Source organism: Aotus nancymaae, unplaced genomic scaffold (genome assembly GCF_030222135.1).
Source record: "Aotus nancymaae isolate 86718 unplaced genomic scaffold, 86718_ANA_hifiasm-v0.15.2.pri h1tg000003l, whole genome shotgun sequence".
NCBI lineage: Eukaryota > Metazoa > Chordata > Mammalia > Primates > Aotidae > Aotus > Aotus nancymaae.
Window position 1 is genome coordinate 56,474,881 of NW_026988414.1, and position 19,956 is coordinate 56,494,836.

Here is a 19,956-nt window from a genome sequence, read left to right on the forward strand (position 1 = left end):
AAAGTCTTTCGCGTGCACGTAGTTGTTGAAGTGATGAACCACACCTGTGTTTCCCAGAGAGCCATAACATAAGAGGATGGAGGAGGGAACCTTCGGGAACACAGAACATTGAAGGATGGCTGAGGCAATTATCAGTTCAAGCAAGAGCTACGTAGATGTGTGAGAGAGGAAGACTCTACGAGTTGGTAGCCGCAGGACAGGCAAGGGACTTGGGGGACGGGTAAGTTCTGGAATGCAGTCAGCAGAGCCAGGTGTGGCAAAGAGGTCTTCAGGGATACAGGTGGAAAAGTATCCTTTGCATTTCATAGTGAGGCCGTTAGAGACCTTTAGCTCATAAGGTTTCAGGGAAGTTGGGGAAGGAGTCCGGCTGCGTGGCTAAAGGTGAATGGGAGGTGGGGAAGTAGGGAGAGTGAGCATCAGTTCTTTTCTGAAGCTCTTGCCTATGAAGAGAAGGAGTGGGAGAAGGGTGTGTTAGGAGAGAAAGCAAGATTGAGGGAGTTATCTTTCTTGCTAGTTTTACTTTAAATAGAAGTGAATGAGATTTGTGTATATTTCTGAATTGGGAAGGAGTCAAAGAGTGAAAGAGGTTAAAGGTATATAAAGGAGGAAATGGAGGTGAAATATAAGAAATAATTGAAGTGTTTTCATGATAGCACACGGTGAGCATTCCTAATCCAAAAATCCGAAATACTCCAGTGAGCAGGTGTGTGTGTGTGTGTGTGTGTGTGTGTGTGTGTGTGTGTGTGTGAGATGTGGGTGCTCAAAAAGTTTCACATTTTGGAGCATTTCGGTTTTGGATTTTCAGATTGGGGTGCTCAACCTGTATTCACATTTGCAGTTTTCATAGTCTTTTTTCTTTTTAAAAACTAGATAATAGACATTCTCACTCTGCCTTTTAATTAGTAAGTCTTCTAATGCGTGTGCCTAAGCAAGCCCTTAGAAATGTAATGTGCAGCAGCCTAAAAGAACAGTTGCAAAGTGGAGGCGGCTTGGATGTGGACAAGAAGTGTGGCTCTGATGCAGTTAGTCTGAAGAGAAAGTGACAGTGCCGTACCTCATATGTTACTCCTCCTGGGACTCCTTGCTCCACACATAGCCATTTGCTTCTTAACACAAGGTTGTGAGGCAGCCAAGGAGGGAGTTTAGGTCACCATTTAACAAGTGAGACACGCTGGATGTCAAGTGACATAGCCGCTGCCACAGCCAGGCCATGGTGGAATTGCAACCTGATGCTCCACCTTCTCATTTCCAGGCTAGTGCACCTTTCATAAACCCATTTGCCTCCTTGCTTATAATCCCTTTCACTTGTTTACTCTTACAAAGTGTTTTGAAAACCACAGTTTCTTTTGATTCTCCCTCCAACCTTGAAAGAGCCAGGAGAGAATCTTCCCACAAAAGGATCCTCATATCCAGAGAAGTACATGATCCGCTAAAATGCCTTGTCACTCTGAAATTCTTGGAGTTAGAATTTCCTGCCAGTGTCCTTAAAGGGCACCAGTCATAAACCTGAAGACATTTGACAGTTTTGTGTTCATCACTTCATATCTGTTTACAAACTAGTTTTTGAAACAACTGTGTTAAGGTCACTTTGGAAAAATGAGGGAAGACTCTCCACCCTGGCCAGAGCTTTGTCATCACTTTACTTTCTCCTCTTACCACATCTCTTCATTAGAGGTGGGAGACATATTGTTGGCTCATCAAATATGTATTTTTCTATGAGAAATGGGCTGAACACAAGGTTGCTCAATTTACCATCTCTAAGATAAAATGTGTCTTTTTTATTTACTTGAGAAAGTCATCCAAACAGAACAGGGGTCTAGGGCCTCAGAATGAAAGGAACAGGGAGAAAACCTTTGATAGACTTCTTTATACTTCACTTACCAAGCCTAACTATGTCAGCCCCGTGTGGGTACAGAGCATTGGTGGCTTTAGTTACTGAATGAAGGTTGGCATTGGGAAATCCCAGAATTACGCAGGGAGTTCAGGCTACTCAGGAGACTGAGTTCCAGAGACTATTTAGTGTGATGAGGTGTCCAAATGGCTCAGTCATGAAGGTTATGGCAAAATGTTGGCCAAGGGCTTGTGAGAGAAGAGGGTGACTCTCCCTTGGATTGGTTAGTAAAGAATGCAGGATAGAGGGAGTTGTTTCATGAGTACAGAGTTTCAGTTTTGCAAGATGAAAAAGTTCTAAAGGTTGAAGTGATGAGCCACACCTGTGTGGTTCACACAGCGTGACTATACTTAACACTACTGAACTGTATGCTTGAAAATGGTTACGATGATAATTTTATGTAATGTGTATTTTACCATAATTTTTTTAAAAAAAGAATGCAGGACAGATTGCCCAGCTGTTATGACATAGAGTTAGGTCTGGCTTTTACCTCCTTTGTGTTAGAAGGATGCCAAGTGTATTTTCCATGCCATTACCACGTCTGTACCATACCCTCTTGGAATGATCCCTCTTAGTTTAACAGCTACAACAACAAAAACCCTGACTGGGCTCAGGAATGCTGAGGCAGGTTTTTGGGAATACATCCCACCTTCTCACTGTACTTATGTTACTCCTTCTTGCTTCTTCCTAATTCATTGAGCCTTCGCCTAATGAGCTGGCTTAGTTGCTTAACCAGAGTAGTTAACCCGCGTTTGCTAAGGAGCCATTTCGCAGTAAGTTATTTTTATTAGAGACATGTTAGGCAATGTAAAAGTATTACCTTATATAACAATGAGATATTGAAAAGCAGCCTATTATAATTGTAACAAATCAGGGTAGGAGGAAGTGGCATTAAGGTACAATAATTTAAATGAATTTATATATCATGTTTTGGTTATGGAGACTAAGTGCTTTTGTTTAAAGAAAAATGAACAAAACTCAACTCTTTCTGTTAATGAACAGATCTACTTAAGTAGACATAACTTGAGCTCTATGGTACCACAGTAGTGGCTCTGGATCAGAACTCTGCTCTCCTAGGAGCTAGATGCAGAGACCTGGCACCCAAGGCCTCCGTTCTGATGCCATTCTCTAACAAAGGAAACCAAGGCTCCTGGCTGATTCCAGTGCCAGGTCAGGGAAAGTACACGATGAACCTAGAAGATCTTGTGCTAGAAAGTAAAGAATTGTGGGAAAAATGACAGGGCTTGTCGAAAGAACACGGGAGCAACATAAAGGGGCTTCCAGTTGCCAAATCCAGGTCAATTTGAGAAAGAAATAATGACTGTAATGAGTTATATAGCCCACAGAATCAATTAATATTGATGTGTTCATAGGATGTAAATAATTGGGTAAACATGTCAGTGGTGGGAGGGAGAGCTCTTCCCTACTCATTCTGACTAATGTAGAAGAAATGATGGGAACAGGAAATTGCTGTTTGACAAACCACAATGGTAATGGGTACAGACAAGAACCCTCAGTGGACACTGAAGTTAGGGGCCGATGTGTGTTGTGAAACGGGGTGTCTGCAGAGTCTTGAGAACCTCCCCTGAAGATGCTTAGTGACTCCCAAGGGAACAATAGTAACCTCATAGTAGACACCACCCTAGCTATGCGGTCATCACCAGAAACAAGCAGTGCACACAGCTCATAGCCCTGATATCACGCACTGAGCACACGGCATCACTGCTGTGGTTTTCTTGCCCCAAATGTCTCTCATCCAGGTACTGACCCGGCTTGACCCTGCTTAGCTTCTGAGATTGGACAGCACAGGGTGTGTTCAGGGTGATATGGCTGTAGACTCTTGCCCAAAATGTGTAACCTGAATCTGATTATGAGGAAACATCAGACAGACCCAAGGGACATGCTATAAGATAATTGCCAGCACCCTTCAAAAATGTTATGTAAGAGGTTATCTGGGGGAACTGGGTATACAAGCTCTGTCCTCTTTTTGCAACCTTTTGGAAGCCTGAAATTATTTGGAAAAGAAAAGAAAAAAAAAAAAAGAACTCTGCTTCTCCATTTGAGTCTGAAGGATGAACACACTATTCACACGAGGAGAGACCAGGCACTTTTATTCTTTCAGAGATCGTAATATTTACATCATTCTTTTTAGTGCATAATGTAGTTGCATTTTTACCTTTTACATCTACATTTTTATCTTTTCTGATGCTCACAGTGGCTCACAGTGGCAATGTTAATAATACCTGTGGGGTGGATATTGTCATATCCTCATATCCCTTTCATAGCTGAGGAAACAAACTTGAGAGGTTAATGACTTGCCTGGAAATCTCGCCATCTGACACAGCCCACTACAGACTATGAGCTTACAGGGTCCCTGTTGTCCCTTGGATAATGAATGAGAAATGGCAACAGGAGTTTCTGTAGTCCGGCTGTCTAGCCACAGTTGCTTCTGAGCTTCTGGACTCCGCACAGTTGAATCAATAGACCTGAGGCTTCTTGCCCTGGAGCTCTTGAGGGCAAGGAGATCTGGAATCCACAGATGCAGGGGACTTGATTTGGATTTGCTTGCAAAAGAACCCTGGATACTTCCACACACATTAGTAAAAGTCTCTGAAGAGTAAACTTGTCCCCCCATCATTCTGTGCATACAGATTCTAAGGGTTTAGTTCTTGCTTTGGAAAAATGGTTCCTTTTTGGCCTAAGTTGAAATATTGATGCTAGAGTCAGACCTATGGAGATCAAATTCTCAGCTTCATTATTCACAAAGACTGTATTGGAGGATGTATTATAGCTTAGATGTGTGGAAAAATGGGCTTCTTTTTGACATAGCCCTGAATAGAATTTCAGCCCCAAATTGCAGGCCTCCCTTGTGAGGGTCGTGGTTGGGGGGTAGGGGGATGGTAGAGCCTGCCCTACTAGTTCACTGCATCGCAGAGAGAATAGACTTTCATGCACCCTCTTTCCCCATAAGAAACGGGCTGGGCCATTTATGACCTGTGTTTCTTTCCAACTTACCAATCCGATAATTCATTCCTTTCCCAGAGGAGGAATGATGAGGGGAGCAGGGAGGGGAGACGGTAGAGTCCAGGAGTGTTCATCTAGTGAAGTCCCTATTCAGGGAAGTCTGAGACCTTGGAGATAAGGATGTTCCTTTCCTCAGGGTACAGAGAGGACACCTCTTGGATGAGGGTCTTGTGACCTGTTTCAGGGGAGAAGGATGAGGGGATATGATTATTATACATTGGTTTTGTAGACTTTTATTTATTGTTACACAAATAACAAAATCCCTTCTTTACCTTTAAATCAATAGATCTCATTAATCAGATATGTTGATAGTAGGAGGTCATCAGATTATGAGCAAAGTGCAGAGAAACTTTGCCAAGTCACCACATATGTGCATCGTATGTGGTTCTTAGCAGAGGAGGCGGGGCAGTTTGATACTCCTGGAGAATTGTAGTAATGCCTCAATATATATAAATGCTTATACTTTTAATTCCAGAAGCTTCCTCCATCTTTGCAACTACCTTGTATAGTAGTAACTGCAGGCTTAATGATCCCCATGCTACAGATGAGGAAACTGAGACTTACAGAGGTAAAGTGAGTTGTTCAAGGTTACAGAACTGGGAAGTGGTGGAGAAGAGACTTTTTCCTCTGTTCTTATTTGAAATGTTACTTTTATGTTTTAAAATTTTTGTAAATCAGTTTTTCATTATAAAAGTAATGTGAGCAGAGTTCAGATAATTTGGAAAGAGGATAAAAAAGTCACCAGTTATCTCCCTGCCCAACATAAGTGAGTAAAAATTGTGATTTCTAGAGGGAAGATACAAACCTCCAGATAAGTAATAGAAAATGGCCTTGGGAGGACGCAGCCTAGTTATCTAGGATCACAGTTTCAGTGGAATCAGTGTATTGTGGGAAACTTTTGACTTCTCGAGGTCAAAGGGAGTCAGGAAATGAATAAAAGGTTCTGATTCCAGAGCCCACATGCTCATTTATTATGTAGTTTTTTTGTAACCAAGTGTATTAAGTAATTAATAAAGGAAGAATTGGAATGTAAGTGATAATGATACTAGTATAGTTCCAAGTTTTTATAAGTTATGTATTCATTTTGTATGTATATATTTTAAAATAGACAAAAAACTCATCCTGCCTTAAATTAATCTTTTAAATTAGAGACACGAGGAGTCATCACCTCACTGAAGATATATATTATGAAAGGTACCCCGGCATGTCCCCAGCAGGTCAGGAAGGTGACTATGTGGGCTGAGCACCACAGTTTTTGGAGAATTAGACATGGTTGTTAACTTGAATAGGACTTGAAAGTTCACAAAACACACTCATAGTAACCATTCCTTGGCTTCTCTTGCAGACATTGTGAAATGAGAGCACTTTGAAGGTGAGGCTAGGGACTCAGGGAACTTAAGGGGCATGGTGAAGGTCACAAGGCTAGAGAATGACTTGGCTGACTTCTGATTTCCAGTCCAGGACTGTTTTCATTAATTACATCATGCTATACTTGAGGGGGATGCTTTGCTGATAAGCCTCTTGCAAAATACTGGACTGTTTTAAAATAGCCTTGCTCATCATTCCAGCCTGGTTGGACAGGTATGGTGAGCCGATTTCCACTTCATGTGGTAGGTGTGGGTAGCTGCTTTAGGTTCTTAATCTAAGGAGGCAGAATGATGAGCATCTGTTTTAGGAAGAGAGCAGCCTGAGAGTGGAATCCCAGTGTGTCTGATGTGTGCTGGAGTTGGAGAACCGTAGAATCAAAGCAGTAATAGGAAGGCATTCTTGGAGAGTATTTTGGAATTCAGATCTGAAGTGATGAGTCTCAATTAATGTGATGGCAGTGGAAATGAAGAGGAGCACCTATGTCCTAGAGATACCTGACAGAAGTCTTGGCTCTGGTGAAAATTGTACTCCTGGTCATTCCTTACAGAACACATAGTAGCCCTCGTGTTCCGGAGAGGAGTGTTAATTCCAGGTGAACATCATGGTAAACCACTCAAAAGAGTTGAGTTTACCGTGTTCGGAGGTGCTAAGCTCCCACTTTTGTGTATGTAAGTGGGTGTGTGTATAGTGTATCCTCCCGGGTGACAATGTGGCCAGCTGAGAGGCAGAGATGGATATTTGCCAAGAGGACTGGTATCTGTTCACAGTCTGTTTCCTGGTAATGAAGGATGAGCTGTAACCTTAGAGATAATTGACAGGAGATAAAATGGGAAAACCTAATATTTGAAGGGAAGGGATGTTTAGAAAAAGAGTGACAGGCCGGGCACGGTGGCTCACGCCTGTAATCCCAGCACTTTGGGAGGCCGAGGCGGGTGGATCATGAGGTCAAGAGATCGAGACCATCTTGGTCAACGCGGTGAAACCCCGTCTCTACTAAAAATACAAAAAATTAGCTGGGCACGGTGGCGCGTGCCTATAATCCCAGCTACTCAGGAGGCTGAGGCAGGAGAATTGCCTGAACCCAGGAGGTAGAGGTTGCGGTGAGCCGAGATCGCGCCATTGCACTCCAACCTGGGTAACAAAAGCGAAACTCCATCTCAAAAAAAAATAATAATAATAATATATATATATGTATATGTATATGTAAAATATATATATATAAATTAGCTGGGCGTGGTGACTTAAGCCTGTAATCCCAGCTACTCAGGAAGCTGAGGCAGGAGAATCACTTGAACCCAGGAGACAGAGGTTGCAGTGAGCTGAGATTGTGGCATTGTACTGCAGCCTGGGTGACAGAGCGAGACTTCTCAAAAAAAAAGAAAAAGAGTGAGAATTTCAGAGCTGATGTATTACCTTTTGTTCAAAGAATAAAATTCATCCTCTCTGCCTCTATGGCTTCTGGCTTTTGCCTGTTTTCTGTCCTCATTTTCTCCCATTCTCTGCCTTGCTCATCACATTCCCAATTTAGAATCCCCCCTCTGCCCTCAACCTAGATATTCCCGTGGCTGGCTACGTTGTACAGCAGTTGAATGTCACCTTTTTGGAGAGCTTTTCCTGACCATCCTCATTAATGTTCTGCCCATCCCTGCCTCCCCAAAAAACTAGGTTCTGTCCCAGACCACTTATCCCAATCAGGGAAGACCCTAGTCAGTTCTTGGTCTGCTTGTGCAAATCTGCCCTCCCTTCCCCAGTAGAATGAAGGCTCCTAGAGAGCCTGGGATCCTGTGTGTCTTGTTCATTGCTGTATTGCCAGCACCTAGAAGAGTACCTGGCACATATTTAGCATAAATATTCGTTGAATGGATTCTAGGTGAAGATTTGATGAGCGGGAGGAGAGGTGGGCTATGGGGAAAGAAATATGTCTATAGACCCCAGGCAACACAAGATGACTAACCTGGACTGCGTGGTAGAGATGAGACAGGATAAATTCAAGAGACGTTCAGGAGGTAACACTGACAAAATTTGGTGATAAAATTTGGTGAATTAGGAGGTATCAGGCAACTTTCTTGTGAAAAATCTTGCCGTGAGACGTTAGTAAACTCCTAGCATTCTTATTGGATCTCTTCGTTCACTGGAAATTTAAGGGCAAAACAATTCTTAGCCCTCCATCAAGAGCTTGCCTCAGTTCTACCCCACCCTAGAGGAGGTGCCTCAAACTCTAGGCACAAAGAAGTCTCTGTTTCTACCCAGAGTAGTTGTACCCACCTATCCACCCATTTCCCACTCAACAATATTTTTGAGCATGTAACATTCTAGGTATTGTCGAAGGCACTGCTGCACAGGAATGACTAAAACAACCTCCTTGCATTTATGTCCTAGAGAGGGAAGACAGACAAGCATGTCTACAAATGCTACATGCACAAGATACTTTTGGATGGTGATAATGGTATGGAGAAAAAACAGTGAGATAGGATAAAGTGGGGTCAGCCAGGCTGCTCTGCATTAGTTGAGATCTGGATAAGAAGAAGGAGCCATGAGAAGACCTGAAGGAGAGTGGGGTTCTGGCATCACCTTCAGAACCCTTTCCCGCTAGAGGAGTCACTGAAGGGGCACTTTGCTTTCATGTTTTAAAGAATGAATTTGAAGAGGTTGGTGGGTTGGAAACTCAATTTAAATACTCATCAAGTATATTTATTTATTTATATTTTATTTGTTTATTTTTTGAGACGGCATCTTGCTCTGTAGCCCAGGCTGGAATGCAGCGGCATGGTCTTGGCTCAGCGCAACCTCTGCTTTACAGGTTCAAGCAAGTCTCCTGCCTCAGCCTCCTGAGTAGCTGGGATTATAGGAGTGCACCACCACACCCAGCTATTTTTTGTATTTGAGTAGAGACGGGGTTTTACCATGTTGGCGAGGCTGGTCTCAAACTCCTGACCTCAAATGATCCACCTGCCTTGACCTCCTAAAGTGCTGGGATTACAGGCCTGAGCCACTACGCCTGGCCCATTTTATTTATTTTTTTGAGATGGAGTTTTACTCTTGTTGCCCAGGCTGGAGTTCAGTGGTGCAATCTCAGCTCATTGCAACCTCTGACTCCTGGATTCAAGCGATTCTCCTGCCCCAGCCTCCTGAGTAGCTGGGATTACAGGCATACAGCACTATGCCTGGCTAATTTTGTATTTTTAGTAGAGATGGGGTTTTGCTATATTGGTCAGACTGGTCTCGAACTCCTGATCTCAAGTGATCCACCTGCCTTGGCCTCCCAAAGTGCTGGGATTATAGGTGTGAACCACCACGCCCAGCCCCATTTTATTTTTTTGAGACAAGGTCTCACTCTGTTGCTCAGACTGGAGTACTGTGGCATGATCGTGGCTCACTACAGCCCAAAACTCCTGAACTCAAGTGATCCTCGCACCGTAATGCCTGTAGCTGGCTATTTTAAAAAACTTTTTAATAGAGACAAGTGCTCAGTCTGTTTCCTAGGCTGGTCTTGAACTCCTGGCCTCAAACATTCCTCCGGTCTCAGTCTCCTAAAGTGCTGGGGTTACAGGCATCAGCCAACCATGCCTGCCGTTTATTTCTTATCAGCATTTTTGTTTGCCAAATCATTCTACTGCTCATTTACTTTCATTTTCTTTCTGAAGTCATTAAACAAAACATTTTAGAGATGGCTTTAAGGAACAAAATTTCTGTCAATCATAAGAGATTAATAGATAATTTTCAAAAAAGGATAAAATCATGACTCATATAGATGCAAAAATGAACATGGTAAGTATTTTATTTAATCACTGATTAATTATTAATTATAGAAGAGGACATTTGGCAGATGTTATAACAGGTTCAAATGAGAAATTGTAACAAATTTCCCTGAAGTAAAGTACTGTTGAAATTAATGTGCAAATTCAGGAAAACTAGCTTATTCCACAGTGGAGGAGGGAAGTTAGTTGCACCTCTAGTGGCCAGGATAAAATTAACATGTCTGTAGATAACAGTTGTTTTGCACTGCTGTTAGTTATCTACAATTTACAGAGTTGGAAGCTCCTCGAGAATCAGAATCTAATCACTTGTGGAGGTTTCCTTTAGAGTCTCGATAGTGCATGGTTTTTCAATGAAGTACGTTTTTTTTCCTGTGTATAACCAAACTAAAACAAAATAATCTTCCCCTCCTCCATGTACTAAAGTATGGAATTCCTACACTTATGGTCTTTGAAGTAATGGGGAAGGGAGCTATCATCTATTTAGCACCTGCTATGAGCAGCATTTGTCAGTTTACCTCATCCCTCACAGCAGCCTCACGAAATAGGTGTTGGTCTTCCCATTTTACAGATAAGAAAATTTAGACTCAGGGATCTTATAGACAGTAAGTAGCAAAGTTAGAATTCCAGCCTGTCCTGTCTCCAGAATTTGCACACACACCCCCGCTAGGGACAACATGCTGATGGTAAAAGCTATAGAAATTCTCTGTGTTTTTTTCTTGATCTTTAGTTCATCGTCAACCAAGGTGGATCTCAAAAGTGGCCTTGAAGAATGTGCTGTGGCATTGAACTTATTTCTAAGTAACAAATTTACAGACGCCTTAGAATTGCTTCGCCCCTGGTAATTTACTTTGTGTCTTTTAGATAAAATATTTTTCAGATGTTTCTGATGATGGTTTGATGTCATGCTTGTAAATTAATTTATCTGTTTCCATTTGAATATTTATTAGCTAATTTAGTTGAGACCTCCTTACTTTAGTCACTTTTAATAGTTTAGAAATCTGAGTTTTCAAATATAATTAGTAGAAAATTTCTGATTGTTTCACATATTTTAATCTCCTTGTCGTCTTACGTAGTTTTATAAGGCTTCAATTTCGCTTTCTTCAGTGAAATATTTTTATGATTGTTCCTTTTAAGTATTATTGAAAAAATTTTCCTTTGAAATGGGGAGGGGAAGAACCAGAATATACTGATCTCAATGCTAAAAATAAATTTAAGATAATAAGCCTATTATTGGGGTTCTCTATTTGTTCAACAAATAAGTTAAGCAATTTTATCTCAGTAATACCTGTTTTCAAATGTGGCACCAAAACCTGTGTTTGCCTGTTTACTTGGCCTTTGTTTTGACAGGAATAATCTTACATGCCCTCCAACACTTTTTAAAATGAAGCTTAGACCTCATATAATAATTTTCTAGAAGATTACTTGGGCACAAAAGTGGGCAATCTCATTCCTTACTTGGAGTGGTCACCAGGGTGGCTGGACTCTGGTCATTTGAATCTTAGAGATTAATTGACCTGCTGAGGAGCTGCTATGGTAATTCTGTTAAGATTTAGAATAGCTGTAATCAAGAGGGGTCAGCTATCATTTCACAGGGTAAGAACAAATGATGAAACCGATGGTGAAGCCCTGAGGTCTGAGGAGATTTTCTGGTGTGGTCTTCAACATTTGTCTCACAATCTCCACCTTGCCTGTCCCCTGCCTTTCTCCCTCTGTCCCCCTCAGATTTCTCTGTCTTCTGTCTCTACCTCCCTTTGTCTTCTCTGTCTGCTTGTCTTTCTCTCTCTCATCTCTCCTTCTGTCTCTTTTCTCAGCCTACCTGCCTGTCTTCTTTGGGTTTTTAATGTTGTTATTGATGAGTCATAGTTGTACCTATTTTTGGGGTACATGTGATAATTCGATACCTGTATACAATGTGCAATGATCAGTCAGGGTAACTGGGTTATCTATCACCTCAAACATTTATCTTTTCTTAGTGTCAGGAACATTTATAATTTTTCTCTTCTAGCTATTTTGAAATATACAATAAATTATTAACTAATTTCTCTATTATTAAATACTGGAAGTTATTTCTTCTATTTAACTGTATTTTTGTACCCATTATCTTCTTGATTTTTATTGAAATAAGTCTTTCTCTGCCACTGACACCCAGCTGGTCATAATATGGAATGAAAATAAATGATTTAGTCCTGTATTCAGTCAGGTTAGTCTCTGATTTTTGTACATGTTTCGCTGTTAAAATGGCTCATGCCTGTAATCCCAGCACTTTGGGAGGTCAAGGTGGGCAGATCACCTAAGGTTGAGAGTTTGAGACCCTGACCAACATGGAGAAATCCCATCTCTACTAAAAATACAAAATTAGCTGGGCGTGGTGGCACATGCCTGTAATCCCAGCTACTCGGGAGGCTGAGGCAGGAGAATCTCTTGAATCCAGGAGGAGGAGGTTGCGGTGAGCCGAGGTTGTGCCATTGCACTCCAGCCTGGGCAACAAGAGTGAAACTCCATCTCAAAAAAACCAAAACACCCAAAAACTTTTTCCTCACTTGAATCATTTTTTTGCTTCTTGAACAAGCTTTCAGTTAAAAATGTGAGGTTTGAAACCACAATTAATGATTAACTTTGGGCTGCTCTGATTCCTTGTGTTTCTTTTGAACAGATAGTGCCCTCAATATTCAGGACAAGCTGCAAATTACCAAAGGATGTTTAGACTATTTCCATGGGGGCAAAGAATAATGTGGCTTGCATTTGTTTTGCGTGGCAGCAGGCTATTATGCGTTAATATTGAAATTAAAAACAAAACCATGCATTACTATTTTAAACCTTATAAATAATGAATACAGCTTAAGAAGTTTTAGAAAATAAATGATGATGTTCTCGTAGCCAGAGAATCTGGATGTCTGCCGTCCTTTAGGGCTAATTAACATCCTTAAGTATCCTGAAGCAGTTCTCACTGTAACTTGATGATTTGAAGTATCAAGAACTTGATCAGGAATCTCAGATAATGGGGTTGGAGTTAGATACAAGGTCTGACATCTACTTTGGTCAGGGGCCTTGTGACTAGTCTAACTTATTCCAGAATCTTGTTTCCTCTTGGCCTTTGGCCGGACAGGAGAGGGATGATTTTAAATTAGCCTTTATTTTTGATAAAATGTATCAGAATCTCTATCAAAAAAATACATTTCCCTGCAGCCTTTATTTTAGCCCTTATTTCAGAGCCAAAGGTAGTATGCTGCCCCTTTTTCAACAGAAAACAGTTGGTTTGGAATCTGCCTGCAGGCTGCCCTCTTGTGTTGAAATAGGGAAATGCATATTGTCCACTTCAACCTGGAACATTTTGTTCTGCTTGAGTGGGTTTACATTGGGAAGTCCTTGGTACGTGAGTTCTTTAGAGGTTTTCACTGCCCATATAATTTTGATGATTATGGTGAAGGAATAACAGTTACTGTGCAAGTCAGGACATGCATTTACTAGAATTTCTTATGATCAGTATCAGATAAAACTTGAGGTGTTTTTCCATTGAATTAAAATGTCTGAATTCCCTGTGTTCTCCCCAGGGCTAAGGAGAGTATGTACCATGCCTTGGGCTACAGTACCATTGTGGTGTTGCAGGCTGTCCTGACCTTCGAGCAACAGGACATCCAAAACGGCATTTCTGCCATGAAGGACGCTTTACAAACCTGCCAAAAGTATGAGTCATCAGCTGCTTGAGATGGGACTGCAGACCTTTATGCCTGTGTGACAAAAATAATGCCCTTTGCCTGACCAAGAGCTCTGTGTTTGAAATTGGCCACAGTTACAGAAAAGGACTTCAGCCTTGGAGCTGAAGGATTCCCGTTTGGCATCTATATTACTCCACTTTTCTTTTTGGTAGCCTGGAGTCTGAGCTACAGAGCCCTGGGGTGGAGAGGGTGGAATTTCAGTGGGATTAGAAGCAAGCATCTCTCAAGGTGGATGACATTAGGTATTACTGCATGCCAAACCAAGCCAAGCAAGGAGCATTCTTTTTTTAAGTGAGAGATGCAAATTCATGAGGGGATGTTTTATATGTTTAAGAAGAACCTCTTTTTGAACACTTCTGTTTGGGGAAAATGAGACAGGTTTTTAGTTTTATTTTAAGCTTTACTCTGTGTGTATAGGAAGACCCTATCAAAATTTTTTTCAAGGTGAAAGTAATTTTGATATTTTAAAAAAAATGATATATGTATCACAGTATAGAAGATGCTTGGTTTGTGGACATTTAGGAATATTTGAGAATCCAGGAATGGCCAGCTGCGGCACCCTGATCAGATGGATGGGAGGAAATGACCTGCTTGCTGTCAGTTGCTTGATGTGCCCCCTGGGACTGGGGCAGAAGGTTCATGATCAGAAGGTTAATATGGGCGAAATTACATCCTGATGTAATTGTGTTGTAAGCTCCTCAAATGAAGAGAGCCTCCAGATGTTGCACTTTAACTTCATTTTTAACCTGTGGAGAATTTTGCCACTAATACTGATTTTAGTTACAGGAATAGGGGAAGGTACTTTGCAGGTTAGTTTTCACTGGCGTGTGAGGGTTTCCCCATGTGTGGTGTTTAGTAACACAGACTGAGTTCCCACAAGTGGCTAGCCAGTGCTCAGTGGAGAGTGTTGGAAAAAGATGGTCTGTGTCCTATAGACTTCAGGGTTTAGGGTTTCAGCTTTTTGACTCTCTGGTGTGATAGTGACTAAAATGAATGTTAAATGAAAATGAGCTCAGCCTGATTTTTTTTTTCCATTTTCTCTCTCTCTCTCTGTTTATTCAATGTAGATACAGGAAAAAATACACAGTTGTAGACTCTTTCTCAAGTCTTCTTTCTAGAGGATCACTGGAGCAACTGAGTGAAGGTAAGAGTCATTTAAAAGATCACTTTTTCCCTTGATTTTAAAAATTAAAAAATGATTATCTTATAGAATTCCATACTGAAGCGTATAAAGTAAATGGAATGTCTTGTTCTCTTCCTTATCATACTCACCCTCCAGAAGTATAGTGTTAATAGTTCATTTTGAAGCCTTGCAGACTTTTCTGTGTACATACTCAAATACATGAATAAGGTACATGTAGAGTTTTGGTTGTTGCTCATGGATTGTATTTGTTTTTTTTTGCAAGCATAGAATCACATAATAGGTGTTGTCCTACAGTGTGAATTTGACACTGACCTTTTCTCAGGTCATTACGTATGTGTGTTTAACAGCTGTGTGGTATTCCATAGGATTGGTGGTCTGTACTTTACTTGGATTTTCTCTTTTGTTTTTATTTTTTCACTGTTATAAATAATGCTGTCCTAGAATCCTTTTGCATCTTAAAAAGTATTTCATAAGATAGATTCCTAAAAGTGGAATTACCAGGACTGACAATTTGAAAATTTACAATATTTTTAGGTATTGCCCCTTTTTTTTTTCTCCAAAGATATAGGACAGGTTATATTCTTACCATTCATCTTTGAGAATCAGTTTTCCACAAGCTATTACAATTTTTTTCAAGGTGAAAGTAATTTTGATATCTTTTTAAAAAAGATAATGTTTCACAGTATAGAAGATGTTTGGTTTGTGGACATTTAGAAATATTCGAGAATCCAGGAATGGCCGGCTGCAGCACCCTGATCAGATGGATGGGAGGAAATGACCACTGTTGTTGTCAATTGCTTGATGTGCCCCCTGGGACTAGGGCAGAAGGTTCAAGATCACCTCTGTCTTTTTAGTGTGACACTCTAGTCAGAATAGTTGGAAAGAAAGGAACATCTAGATATTCCTGTAGAAGAAAAAAAAATGTCCTTCAAATGTGACCATTGTAGAATAAAGCTTTTGCCATCCCAGGGGAATCCGTGCTTCATTGTCATTGTCAAACGTGTTCTCTGAAGAGGTAACGCAAAATACTAGAAGTAGCTTTGGCTGATGAGAGCGAGAGCAATTCTGGATACTGCTGTCTGAGTTGTTTCTAATTGTCAAGTGTATGGCAGACACATTTTTTAGTGTGTTTTATTAGTAAGTTTTGTTTATTTTGTTAGATGAGTATTATCAAAGCGTTATGGACATCAGAGAACTTGAGAACATTTGCATGATGTGAAGCTGGAGTGTTGATTATAGGAGAGGAATTATGAGACAGCTTACATCTTTAGGACTTGTTTCAAAGGGACATGATGACCCCAAAACGACGGTCAAACAGAATGGCATTTCATTGGTCACTCTAAGCAGCTGAAACCCATAATCTTTTTCTCCAGAAACTGACCTCCAACTATTTATAAGAATTCGTTTATCCTCTTGACTTCGGATAGAATATGTCTACATATTTTCCATCTTTGGGCCGCTTATGTAAATTGGTTCCATTAGACCTAACGTTCACTAACGTGGGTTAATGAGAAATCAAATAGGCCCAAAAGAAATTGAACTCTTTTATGGTATTCTCCTTTCTTTTACCCTCCCTATGGCTTCCCTCAAGTGGGAAGCCTCCCTTTTTCCTTACAGTATGAAGGCAGATATTTGAGATTATTTTTACCTGAGTTTTTGCATGAGTGGCATGGTATTTTTTGTATAAGTATAAATAATAATAACTTGAAAAATAAGATGATAATGCTCCATTTTAAAAAAGCACCCTCGACCGGGCGCGGTGGCTTACGCCTATAATCCCAGCACTTTGGGAGGCCGAGGCGGGTGGATCACGAGGTCAAGAGATCGAGACTATCCTGGTCAACAAAGTGAAACCCTGTCTCTACTAAAAGTACAAAAATTAGCTGGGCATGGTGGCGCATGCCTGTAATCCCAGCTACTCGGGAGACTGAGGCAGGAGAATTGCCTGAACCCAGGAGGCGGAGGTTGTGGTGAGCCGAGATTGCGCCATTGCACTCCAGCCTGGGTAACAAGAGCGAAACTCCGTCTCAAAAAAAAAAAAAAAAAAAAAAAAAGCACCCTGTATGTACCATATACTGATATACTGTCTTTGGTGCTTTTCTTAACATTATCTAATCTAACCTCCTCTTTATAGACTAGGAACTGATTGGAGATGTAAACAAATGGTCAGCGTTCCCCACCCAGCAAAGTAGGGTTAACTGATCATCTGCCTTTTCCTAAGCCACGACTCTTTCCACTGTAACCCACACTTTCTCCTGTAGGCGAGTAGAGAAGGGCACAAAATGTGTCATATATGGATGAAGGAAATATTGAATTATTTCTATGTTAGTCATCTTGAAAATAGATGATACTATGTTGTTATGTTTTTAAAATGTCTTTGAATAATGGCACTTTAGGAAATTTGGAATACAGTAGAAAATTACTTTTTACTGATTTTAAAAAATAGGCTGGGCACGGTGGCTTGTGCCTGTAATCACAGCTACTTGGGAGGCTAAGGTGGGAAGATCCCTTGAGCCCAGGAGGTGGAGTGTATTAGTCTGTTTTCATACTGCTATAAAGACTTGCCCAGGACTGGGTAATTTATAAAGGAAAGAGGTTTAATTGACTTACAGTTCTGCATGGCTGGGGAGACCTCAGGAAACTTATAATCATGCCAGAAGGCAAAGAGGAAGCAAGGCACCTTCTTTACAAGGCGGCAGGAGGAGAAGTGCATGTAGGAGGAACTGTCAGACACAAAACCATCAGGTCTTGTGAGAACCCACTCACTATCACATGAACAGCATGGGAGAAATCACCCCGTGATCCAGTCATCTCGCACCAGGTCCCACCCTTGACATGTGGAGATGGTGGGGATTACAATTCAAGGTGAGATTTGGGTGGGGACACGAAGCCTAAGAGCTGAGATCATGCCCCTGTGCTCCACCCTGGGTGACAGAGCAAGACCCTGTCTCTACATAAATAAAAATAAAATAAACTAGCTTGTGACTATAGCCTATTCTGAAATACAGGTTTATTTAGATTTTCATATCTAGAGGCTGTGCTTAGCTAACATTATTTCAGTGCATCATGAAGATATTTACTCCTGTGGACTAAGGAATTTATAATTAAGAGATATTCCTGGTAGTTACCTACTTATAAGTGCCTAATGGCTAATTTTGAGAACTGAAGAACTATGCAGTGTAAATCAGCCACAGTGAAAGAATAAGACTTTTATAAATTAAGCTGTATTTTATTCTTAGTGAGTTTGGCTGTCAACTGCAAAAAACAGACTTTGTGTTCAAGGGAGCATGTCAAAACATTGTAGCTTTAGTGTGTGATTTGTTTTTCCTCTTGGTAATTTTCATTTACATCCTTGAGTGTCTGGTTGTCTACAGGAGTGAGTATATTTCATTAAACTTTTCATGGGTTTAACATGGAACATACTAGTTCTTTTCTCTTGTGGCTGGCGGATTGCCCCAAATGGGTTTCAAATTGCCTTTACAAACAGATATTTAAGTGCAGTGAGTACCTATCATGTGAATGGGATTTAATATGAAGGGTGCTTATTTGCGGAATACAAAGTTCAAACTCTCCTGCCTTTTCTGTCTGCCTTCTCATCACATCCCTTTTGCTACTCTTAGATTTGTTCATCTTTCACTTAACCCTGATCTGCCCACCTATCTGCTCGGATCACTGTAAGGACTGACTCACTGTTGCCTCCTGATCAAGTGTAGACTCTAACATTCAAGGCCATTTATAATTGAGCCTCGACTTACCCTTCCAGCCTCATTGCCCTCTGCTCCCTTGACTGGCTTTTTCTGAAGGTGCTCTGGGGCTTTCCTTGCTTCTGTTACCGACACACTCCCCTCCACCACCCACTCCACTACCCCTCTCCCCCCCGCCCCGCCTCGCCATCACCACCATGGACTTCATCCCCTCTGCATGTACCCCAAGCCAGCAGTCTGTGTTCCTGAACAGACTTTCAGAGCTAATAATTCCTGATTCTCACGCTGTTACAAAATTACCTAGGAAGAGGATATTCAGGTGACTGTGTAAAAGTAATTTACCGGTTGGTATCCCACTGAGCACAGCTAGAAAATCAACGGGCACACTTTGAGGAGAGGTGTTCTGAAGGTGACTGTGGATGCTGCCGGAATGTGCAGGCTGTAACTCCTCAAGTTTGGCCTGTCCTGGGTTTGGCCCCATCTCTCTGTGTGCTGTTGAAGACCTTAGCTGCAGAGGTGCTTCTTTGTAAATTAAACATTTGGAATATGAGCATGGCAGGAACTTGAACCAATTTGTGAGAACCAGTGGGTTGTATGTGTGTAGGGTAGGGGTGGGATCTGTGTGTGTGAGTGTAAGAAAGCACTAGTCATCTTAGTCTATTTAGCAGTAATCCCAATAATACAGAAATACCCTATTTTCAGTCACATTCCACATAAATATGTTTTCTGCTTTCTGAGCTTTTACCAAAGAGCACTGGTGTGGATCAAGGGCAGTGATCTCAGTGCACACAGCTGGCATTGATCCAGTACTTACTCTGTATCGTGAGCTCTACATGCAGCACCTCATTTGATCCTTCAGCTGTGAACTAGTGGTGGTATTAGTGGCCTTTATAAATGTGGAAACCAGCAGAGAGGGGACGAGGTCCTATAGCCAGTACATGGCAGAACCTTCTTAGCAGCCCAGGCTATTGAATACCCCAGGCTCATTTGCTTAAATATCATGCCAATTTGCATCCCATGGGTAGAGCAAGAATCTGCTGACTTGTTTATGGAAAAAAGGAAAGATTTGTCTCTCCATTCTCTGCAAGTATAGTGGATTGTTGGGAAGCTAGGGTGTGTGTTTTGGGGTACTCCACAGGTCCCTAGGATGCACAGAGCTTCACCTAGCCCCTTTTTGTGAGTACCTCGTTTTTGTGCTAGACATCTACGTGATCAAAGTAGCCCAAAACTGGGATAGTGCTACCTCTTTTGATATCAGGTCTTCATGTGTGAGGAGTCTTAACTTGGGCAGGCAGGGCATTTCTTCTTCAGAGAACTCTAGAGAATTACTGCTGTCTTTTCAGGTAGCTAA

The 19,956-nt window shown here is 41.3% G+C and overlaps 1 protein-coding gene across 1 annotated transcript in view; it reads left to right on the forward strand.

Annotated features, from left to right (window-relative positions):
- Nucleotides 1–19,956, forward strand: part of TTC39B (tetratricopeptide repeat domain 39B) — a 145,630-nt gene that overhangs the window by 90,348 nt on the left and 35,326 nt on the right. The window contains 3 exon segments of the mRNA XM_012453496.3: nucleotides 10,769–10,879; nucleotides 13,593–13,724; nucleotides 14,825–14,901. Coding sequence (XP_012308919.3) covers nucleotides 10,769–10,879; nucleotides 13,593–13,724; nucleotides 14,825–14,901 — 320 coding nt within the window.